The sequence below is a fragment of the Salmo trutta genome, chromosome 10 (assembly GCF_901001165.1).
Source record: "Salmo trutta chromosome 10, fSalTru1.1, whole genome shotgun sequence".
Lineage (NCBI taxonomy): Eukaryota > Metazoa > Chordata > Actinopteri > Salmoniformes > Salmonidae > Salmo > Salmo trutta.
In genome coordinates, this window is record NC_042966.1 from 25,913,138 (window position 1) to 25,923,404 (window position 10,267).

Below are 10,267 nucleotides of genomic sequence, written 5' to 3' on the forward strand. Positions count from 1 at the left end.
GAAAATTATCGAAAATTCTAGACAGGAAGTTGTGAAGTTTTTGCCCACTGCTGGCGTAACACTGTAGTAACAATAATGGCAGCCCCTAGCAGTAGGCAAGTTCTCCGGCGCCTCTGTCAATTTGGCGCCTTTATTTTGACCCGATTTGGTTTCTGGAACTGCTTTACAATGCTGATGCTCTTTGCCGAGCGCGCGGATGTGAAAAGGTAAGCGCGGTGGATATGTATGTGAGTACTGGTCAGGTTTCTGCAGACGTCGGCTAGCCGCTAATCGGCTAAACTGAGGGTTGGCTTTACAGCGTCACTTTGCTTGTTAGTTGAGCTACATTATTGACAGACATATTTACTACACCAGTGTGGCTTTTCTATGCCAGGTACCGTTTTCTGGGTTATGAACGTGGTTATTTAGTAGCGTAAAAGAACATAGAACTACAGAAGCTACAACTTCCGGGATTGTGAGCCATCTGGCTCTAGTTATCGCAGGGTGATATTTCTGTAATCTTTAAATAGGAGTGTACCACCCTGTAATCTAGCTGGTGGAGTCTCCAGTTACCTTACTTTGATCAAGTCATATGGTCTACTACTGTAAATATATAGTAACAGTGACTGCGTGGCATATCTTCTCACATGGCATATAAGCCATTCATTCATGTATTATTGTTTTTTTTCGAAGAATGCCAAGTCCTTAATATTTTAGTCATTAAGGAGATGCTTTATCCAGAGCGATTTACAGTTAGTGTATTCAGTTTAAAGTGGAACTGACAGCATTTTAACATGAAATCGTATTAAAATCTGTTCATATACACCCCCAGGAATAATATTACGTGTTGGTTTTTTAACATTTGCTGACAAGCCAGCACTATATGGTAATTTTCATAAATTCATAGAATATTTAGAATTACGTATAGTACAGCATTTGTGAAAATTCTATAGCAATATAGAGTGGGAAGTGGCTGTTTTGTTTGGACAATTTAACAGACACTGCAGTAAATAAAACCTAATTAAAAACACCTGTCTTGTCCAGGGCTGGAGTCTATACAGACCAGTGTGCCATATCCAATCAGAGCTACAATAGGCCTATATGCAAATAAAACATTTGCCACATGGGCCTGCCATCCATTAACTTTGAACTGGATTGTGTGTTTACGTGAAGTAGCAACAGAGCAACTTTAGATCATTAGAACGCATTCACAATATACACCTGAATAGATTTCTGCAAATATATAAATACCACAGGAGTCCTCTTCTATTTGGGAACTTCAGTCCTATTGCTCAAACAACCAGTTATGCACATCAACAAATCAAATTTTATTGGCCACATACACATGGTTAGCAGATGTTGTTGCGAGTGTAGCGAAATGCTTTTGCTTCTAGTTCCGACAGTGCAGCGATATCTAACAATTCCACTACTATCTAACACACATCTAAGTAAAGGAATGGAATAAGAATATCTACATATAAATATATGGTTGAGCAATGACAAATACAATATATACAGTTGAAGTTGGAAGTTTAGCCATATACATTTAAACTCAGTTTTTCACAATTCCTTACATTTTAATTCTAGTAAAAATTCCTTGTCAGTTAGGATCACTTTTATTTTAAGAATGTGAAATGTCAGAATAATAGTAGAGATTTATTTCCGCTTTTATTTCCTTCATCACATTCCCAGTGGGTCAGAAGTTTACATACACTCAATTAGTATTTGGTAGCATTGCGATTAAATTGTTTAACTTGGTTCAAACGTTTCAGGTAGCCTTCAACAAGCTTCCCACAATAAGTTGGGTGAATTTTGTCCCATTCCTCCTGACAGAGCTGGTGTAACTGAGTCAGGTTTGTAAGGCCTCCTTGCTCGCACACGCTTTTTCAGTTCTGCCCACAAATTTTCAATGGAATTGAGGTCAGGGCTTTGTGATGGCCACTCCAACACCTTGACTTTGTTGTCCTTAGCCATTTTGCCACAACTTTGGAAGTATGCTTGGGGTCATTGTCCATTTGGAAGACCCATTTGTGACCAAGCTTTAACTTCCTGACTGATGTCTTGAGATGTTGCTTCAATATAGCCACATAATGTTTCTTCCTCATGATGCCATCTATTTTGTGAAGTGCACCAGTCCCTCCTGCAGCAAAGCACCCCCACAACATGATGCTGCCACCCCCGTTCTTCACGGTTGGGATGGTGTTCTTCGGCTTGCAAGCCTCCCCCTTTTTCCCTCCAAACATAACGATGGTTATTATGGCCAAAGAACAGTTCTATTTTTGTTTCATCAGACCAGAGGACATTTCTACAAAAAGTACGATCTTTGTCCCCTTGTGCAGTTGCAAACCGTAGTTTGTTTTTTTATATGGCGGTTTTGGAGCAGTGGCTTCCTTGCTGAGCGGCCTTTCAGGTTATGCCGATATAGGTCTCGTTTTACTGTAGATATAGATACTTTTGTACCCGTTTCCTCCAGCATCTTCACAAGGTCCTTTGCTGCTGTTCTGGGATTGATTTGCACTTTTCGCACCAAAATACGTTCACCTCTAGGAGACAGAAAGCGTCTCCTTCCTGAGCGGTATGACGGCTGCGTGGTCCCATGGTGTTTATACCTGCGTACTATTGTTTGTACAAATGAACGTGGTACCTTCAGGCATTTGGAAATTGCTCCCAAGGATGAGATCTTGGCTGATTTCTTTTGATTTTCCCATGATGTCAAGCAGAGGGACTGAGTTTGAAGGTAGGCCTTGAAATACATCCACAGGTACACCTCCAACTGACTCAAATGATGTCAATAAGCCTATCAGAAGCTTCTAAAGCCATGACATTTTCTGGAATTTTCCAAGCTTTTTAAAGGCACAGTCAACTTAGTGTATGTAAACTGCTGACCCACTGGAATTGTGATACAGTGAATTATAAGTGAAAAAATCTGTCTGTAAACAATTGTTGGAAAAATTACTTGTGTCATGCACAAAGTAGATGTTAACAAGAAATTTGTGGAGTGGTTGAAAAACGAGTTTTAATGACTCCAACCTAGGTGTATGTAAACTTCTGACTTCAACTGTACATATGAGATGAGTAATGCAAGATATGTAAACATTGTTAAATTGGCATTTTTAAAGTGACTAGTGATCCATTTATTAAAGTGGCCAATGATTTCAAGTCTGTTTTTAGGCAGCAGCCTCTGTGTTAGTGATGGATGTTTAACAGTCTGATGGCCTTGAGAAAGCTGTTTTTCAGTCTCTTTTGGATGGTAGCGGGGTGAACAGGCAGTGGCTCGGGTGGTTTTTGTCCTTGATGATCTTTTTGGCCTTCCTGTGACATCGGCTGCTGTAAGTGTCCTGGAGGGCAGGTAGTTTGCCCCTGGTGATGCGTTGTGCAGACTGCACCACCGCTTGGAGAGCCTTGCGGTTGAGGGCGGTGCAGTTGCCGTACCAGGCGGTGATGCAGCCCAACAGGATGCTCTCAATTGTGCTAATGCTAGCCAGAGCGAGATTAGCTAAAATCTAACAAACGAACATTAGATAAACCCTCTCAAACTCTTTCAGTTAGTTTGCCTTTAAAATTGCACCGATAAACGATTTGGAATAGTAGCCTGCTCGCCCTTCTGCAGCTTGCCTGCCCATGCATGCTTGTCCCAACCCACATTTTGACAACTGAATGGGAACTTCTCTGCCTGCCCGCCCATTTGATCGATGCCAAAATACATTTGACTTACGACTAAGGGTGCGGTCGTAAATTGCCTTTAGTGTGTCAGTGCTCTCTGGTTCGTTGCTAAGGTCAGAGCGTCGTCAGAGTGTCTGTTCATAAATTCACACTGGACACTCAACTTTAGCTAACTGGCTAAAGTTGGCTAGCTTGCGAGCAACAGTCCTTCCAGACACAAATGAGAGAACACCTCATTCTGGCCATTTCACTCGCCCTGGCAGAGCTGGTTAGGCTGTTTACATGTTATCTATAGCGTTAGTGACCAACTGCTGCTGGCAACAATTTAATAACTTTTTGTGCAGACTTTACTGACACCGGTCATATTCAGTTGATGTTGTGCGTTTGTAAAATCATCAGGTATTCTGCGCTCTGGCACACTTAACCGAGAGTGCTCTGAAATCGAAGTAGATAGCCTGAGTGATTTTACGAACACACCCTGAAAGTCGTTCAACATAACTAGCTAGCAAAGCAATTCACATTTCTAGGTGATTTGTCACATGCGCCGAATACAACAGGTGTAGACCTTACAGTGAAATGCTTACTTACAAGCCCTTAACCAACCATGCAGTTTTAAGAAAATCTCTAATTTCTTGCTAGCTAACCAACTCTAGCTGAGCCACTGAAAAACGATGAGGGGGAAAAAGTAGGTCACTCACCCACTCCTCCAATGACAAGACATCCTCCCAGCAGCTAGCTAGCTAACGTTATGCTCTGTGATTTTTAGCTTGCTAAATAAATAATTATATAAATATACACTAGCCTATTAGCAACATTTTGACTGACTTGTGATCATTGCCCTTGCTAGATTGATTTGTATTGCCATTCCCAGTCTTAGTTACATTCGTCGGTTTTTGTCCAAAATATTAAGTAATTGAATCTAAAACAGTGCATCCTGACTGGGTGGAGTCAGCAAACGATGTACCAGGCCAGCTGTGATTTACAACCTGAGAGCAATATTTTTTGGACTACCAAGAAATGTATTGGTGAATTATATTAATCACGCATTGAACTGCATCCATCTATTCTGCCAACTAGGCTTTGGCGGTATCCAGATTGTCATACCGACCTTGAGCCATACCGGGATATTGGTAATACCGGCACTGAACACAAGGGGCGCTGTTTTCATACCCCACTGATACTCTGTAATCCGAAGGTTAACAAAGCTAACATGTACATCTCAAATCCCATAGAAAATGCTAATGACTGCATTGAAAATGTTTGTACATTTTCTGACCTAAACTACACAAGTAACTCAAACTACAGTTTTGTACACGCACGAAGCAAATATTAACCATCAAGGCTCAGGATTAGAGGTCGACCAATTATGATTTTTCAACACCGATACTGATTATTGGAGGACCCAAAAAAGGCGATTTTTTTTTTTATATTTATATTTGTAATAATGACAATTAGAACAATACTGAATGAACAATGAACACTTTTATGTTAACTTAATATAATACATCAATAAAATCAATTTAGTCTCAAATAAATAATGAAACATGTTAAATTTGGTTTAAAAAATGCAAAAACAAAGTTTTGGAGGAGAAAGTAAAAGTGCAATATGTGCCATGTAAAACTAACGTTTAAGTTCCTTGCTCAGAACATGAGAACATATGAAAGTTGGTGGTTCCTTTTAACATGAGTCTTGAATATTCCCAGGTAAGAAGATTTAGGTTGAAGTTATTATAGGACTATTTCTCTCTATACCATTTGTATTTCATATAGCTTTGACTATTGGATGTTCTTATAGGCACTTTAGTATTGCCAGCCTAATCTCGGGAGTTGATAGGCTTCAAGTAATTAACAGTGTAATGCTTGAAGCATAGCGAAGAGCTGCTGGCAAACGCAGTAAAGTGCTGTTGGAATGAATGCTTACGAGCGTGCTGCTGCCTACCACCGCTCAGTCAGACTGCTCTATCAAATCATAGACTTAATTATAATATAATAACACACAGAAATACGAGCCTTAGGTCTGGTAGTCTTGAATTCGGCCCAAATTAATCGAAATGGCCAATTTTTTATTTTTTTTATTTTATTTTTTAATTAGGGCCGATTTCAAGTTTTCATAACAATCGGTAAGCGGCATTTTTGGACACCGATCATGGCCGATTACATTGCACTCCACGAGGAGACTGCGTGACAGGCTGACTACCAGTTATGCGAGTGCAGCAAGGAGCCAAGGTGATTACTGTTACCAAGCAAATGATTGAATTTGAAAGAACGTAAACACTTAACTGTCTAGCTACTAAATTAGCAAACCAAATGCACAACTGCAGAGCATTTAGCACATTTTAGACAGTTAATTTAATAGTTATAAGATATCTAGCTGGCAAGCAGTTGTGACTCACAAGGCTCCGGTCTCTTGTCGTGTGCTTGACTGGGGACTATCGTAAACTTCACAATGTGACAGCTGAAATAAAGAACGCAATGTTCTTTATCTCCTAACATATTGCACAAGTTGACTGCAGGTATTTACTTAAAGTAGCTACAATTATTCAAAATGTATTAAACTTCAAATAAATAGTTTCAACGCTATTGAAAAGCATCCCATGGCTTTTTTCCAAATACCCCGGTGTGTGTGTGTGTGTGTGTGTATACACAGTAAGCCACCCGAGACTACTGCCAACAATGCCTTACTGTACGTCATGGAATTGAGTCAAATATAACCTCTTATGAAGTTGGTTTTGTAGCATAAACTGGAAATGTGATATTTTTGACTGATTTATGATTCTATGTTTGTTTCATATCTGCAATGTAGTTAAAACGCTGTCAGTTCCACTTTAAGGTAGCTAAGTGAGACAAATCATTGTCTTTGGAGGTATGAAATCATAGCTATTGTTAACCATGAGTGTAATCAATTAGTTGATTTGAACATTGATTTTTGAATATTTAACCATTTCAGTGTTGTAATAAATGTGCTTTTTTTCTTCATCTCCAGGAAACCTGACATCCAGGTTCCCTACCTGTACTTTGACATGGGGGCATCAGTTCTTTGTGCCAGCTTCATGTCCTTTGGGGTGAAGAGGAGGTGGTTTGCACTGGGGGCCGCCATACAGTTAGCTATCAGCACCTACGTTTCTTATATTGGTGAACAAGTGCACTATAGTGACTGGCTGAAGGTGAGTACTGCCTGTGAGGAGGAGTAGATAGTGTGACAACTCCAGTTGAAGTATCCTGGGGGTAAGAAATGTTTTGTGGAGCGTGACAACTCCGTCGACATTGAGAACTGTGCATTGTGTGTGTGATGGAATGACACCACTTGTCGAAAGACAATGAATAGTGGGCTCTATTTAGTCAACTTATTATGGGTTAATACTGGGTGCTGGGCCAAAAAAACCTATTTTAAGATGAATTAAAACATTGTGTTGAAGAAATGTAGTGTTTGCATCCCCCCTTCACTACATCTCTAGGAATGCTCAACTGACATTCTGTGTCTTGTGTGATCCTGTAGGTAAGGATGTACTCAAGAACCCTGGCTATCATCGGGGGGTTCCTGGTCCTAGCCAGTGGTGCGGGGGAGGTATACAGACAGAAACATCGCACCAGATCGCTGCAGTCCACCGGACAGGTCTTCATAGGGGTCTACCTCATCTGTATGGTAAGACAAACAACCTACTTCAGTGATTTAGCTACAGTGTTTGACCTAGAAAGAAGCACTGTGATGGGAATCCCCTTCCTCCATCCTTAAAATCAATTACTGCAGACCTAGAAACCCGGATAGCAAAAGGCCTAGATTTTCCCTGATTTAAATAGCCCAGTGTCAAGTTTGACATTTGTGTCCTAATCAGATATGAGAGCGAGAGAGATCAAATAATTGTACAAATAGGTGCAATAAACTGAATGGTGAGTCCAACAAATATACAGTAGCAGCCTAAATAACAACTCAATGCAGCGCTGTGTTCCCTCCACCAGGTGTACTCCCTCCAGCACAGTAAAGAGGACAGGATGGCCTACCTGAACCACATCCCTGGTGGGGAGATCACCCTAATGCTACTGGTGGTGCTGTTTGGAGTGCTGGCCCTGGCCTTCCTCTCTGGCTGTTATATCTGCCTCGCTTCACAGATCCTGGCCGTGGTTCTGCCCCTCATCCTGCTCTTCATCGACGGTAACCTGGGCTACTGGCACAACACGCGCCATGTAGAGTTCTGGAACCAGTTGAAGCTGATGGGTCATAACGTGGGTATATTCGGGGCTGTGCTGATTCTGGCTACAGACGGTTGAATGGAATGGACACTTTGGCAGACTGAGGTCTATCAGAAGAGAGGCCACTACTTAACATGTGACTGAAGCTACATTTTTGTGTTTCAAATGGCACCCTATTCCCTATATATTGCACTACTTTTGGCCAAAAGTAGTGCATTATATTGGGAATAGGGTGCCACCTGGTCAAAAGTAGTGCACTATACTGGGAATAAGGTGCCATGTGAGACTTGTACAGTCTTTTTGGATCCTCAGATGAACTGATCCTCACTTACAGCAGGAGATACATGGTGATTGGACGCTAATCCCTGCCTTACAGACAGCTATGTGGGTAGACCTTATCGTTAGCTACCTGTCCAACTTTGCTTCTGCAAAAAATAGACATGAGCCCCGTTGATTTTTTTTATTTTTTATACTGAACAAAAATATATAATGCAACAATTAACTATTTTACAGTTCATATAAGGAAATCAGTGAATTCAAATAAATAAATTAGGCCCTAACCTATGGATTTCACAGGGGAGGGCATAAGCCCACCCACTGGGGAGCCAGGCACAGCCAATCAGAATAAGTTTTCCCCACAAAAGGGCTTTATTACAGACAGAAATACTCAGTTTCAACAGCTGTCTGGGTGGCTGGTCTCAGACGATCCCGCAGGTGAAGAAGCCGGATGTGGAGGTCCTGGGCTGGCATGGTTACACGTGGGTCTGTGGTTGTGTGGCCCGTTGGACGTACATCCAAATTCTCTAAAACGATGTTGGAGGTGGCTTATGGAAGGGAAATGAACATTAAATTCTCTGGAAAGAGCTCTAGTGGACATTCCTGTAGTCAGCATGCCAATTGCACGCTACCTCAAAACTTGAGACATTTGTGGCATTATGTTGATTGACACAACTGCACATTTTAAAGTGGTATTTTATTGTCCCCAGCACAAGGTGCTACTGTATAATGATAATGCTGTTTAATCAGCTTCTTGATATGCCACACCTGTTATGTGGTTGGATTATCTTGGCAAAGGAGAAATGCTCACTAACAGGGATGTAAACACATTTGTGCACAAGTTTTGAGAGAAATTAGATTTGTGAGTATGGAACATTTCTGGGATCTTTTATTTCAGTTTTACATGTTGCGTTTATATTTTTGTTCAGTATATTTAACGTATAGCTAGAATTATGTAAAAAAATAAATGATGATTTGAAACCTGGTATTTAGATATGGCTATAGCAGATTTCAGTTTGAGTATTTGGGGGGTTATATCGTAGTTTAATTGTCAAATGTTTTACTGCAATTTATGGTAAGAAATTAGGGGTAACTTGACATTTTGCATATTTCCTATCAAATAATAGAACTACAGTGTACTCCTTTTGTACCTAATGCAATATGAATATAGGATCATATTTATTTTTGAATATCATTTGTTTTCATTCCTGACGACATTCCTGAGTGTAGGTTGTCATACAACTAAATAAACAACTACTGGTTTGGTTTTGTATATTGTGTAGTCTGTGTATATTCACTTTTCACAATAGTATTTAATTATTTATCAAGCTATATTTTTATGCACAACGAAATCAGAAAAGACCTGACGATTGTCATTAGTTACCACAGTAACAAAGTCATAAACCCGGCCTATTTCTACAATGTCTCTTAAAATCAGATTTTAAACCTAACCTTAACCACACTGCTAAACTTATGACTAACCTTAAATTTAGACCAAAAAGCTTATTTTAGATTGCATGCATTTTTACAAATTTGAACTTTGTGTCAGTGGTAACTAGTGATTACCTGAACTCATGGACAAATGGTAGAAATATCCAAGGGTGTCATGTACCTCAAAAATCTGAGGGGGCACAAAGTATGTGAGGATGGCTGGGGGATGGTCCAGAGGGGGGCTAGGCCCCCCCACCCTGTTGGGAAGTTGGATAAATAAATGTAGTCCTGCTTTGTGGCATTTCGTGAAGACTGTTATACTGATCGCACTATGTGTTTTTGTACGTGTAGATATGGTTGTCCTTGTTCGATAGAGCCATTGGATGTCTTTTAGCGAGGTTCCTATCAGAGGATGAATGGCTAAATATACAAGCTGACATTTTTTCCAGTCTCTGAAAGACTACAACTCGGGTGGGGCAGTGCTTCGTGCTCTGGCCACATCCCGCCCCCAAGGCTGGCTTTTTTGAAAGGGACACAATCCTTTGGGAAAAATTGAAGGACTTGACCAGACGGCAATGACTTCAAGTAATTCCTTTCATCAACATGAATTTGACAAGGGAGCATTTTTTATGTTCTATTAGCTACATGGTGACATTTAACCATGTTTCAACCAGATATAGTGAAGCGGATAGGAAATTGAAGTCTTGGATTTAGCTAGAAGCTCATTTAC

At 40.5% G+C, this 10,267-nt stretch overlaps 1 protein-coding gene across 1 annotated transcript; it reads left to right on the forward strand.

Annotated features, from left to right (window-relative positions):
- Positions 1-27: 27 nt before the first annotated feature.
- tmem101 (transmembrane protein 101) lies at positions 28-8,265 on the forward strand. Its single transcript, XM_029765093.1, has 4 exons — positions 28-206; positions 6,626-6,806; positions 7,139-7,285; positions 7,600-8,265. Exons 1-4 carry the CDS (start codon positions 76-78, stop codon positions 7,906-7,908), a joined length of 768 nt encoding a protein of 255 aa, XP_029620953.1. The 5' UTR covers positions 28-75; the 3' UTR covers positions 7,909-8,265.
- The last annotated feature ends 2,002 nt before the right edge of the window (positions 8,266-10,267 follow it).

Bases quoted from the DNA above. Each gene is read 5' to 3' on its own strand.
- tmem101 (XM_029765093.1), top strand. From the start codon at position 76: ATGGCAGCCCCTAGCAGTAGGCAAGTTCTCCGGCGCCTCTGTCAATTT. The intron at 6,807-7,138 runs GTGAGTACTGCC...GTGATCCTGTAG, and splicing joins ACTATAGTGACTGGCTGAAG to GTAAGGATGTACTCAAGAAC. The intron at 7,286-7,599 runs GTAAGACAAACA...TCCCTCCACCAG, and splicing joins GGGTCTACCTCATCTGTATG to GTGTACTCCCTCCAGCACAG.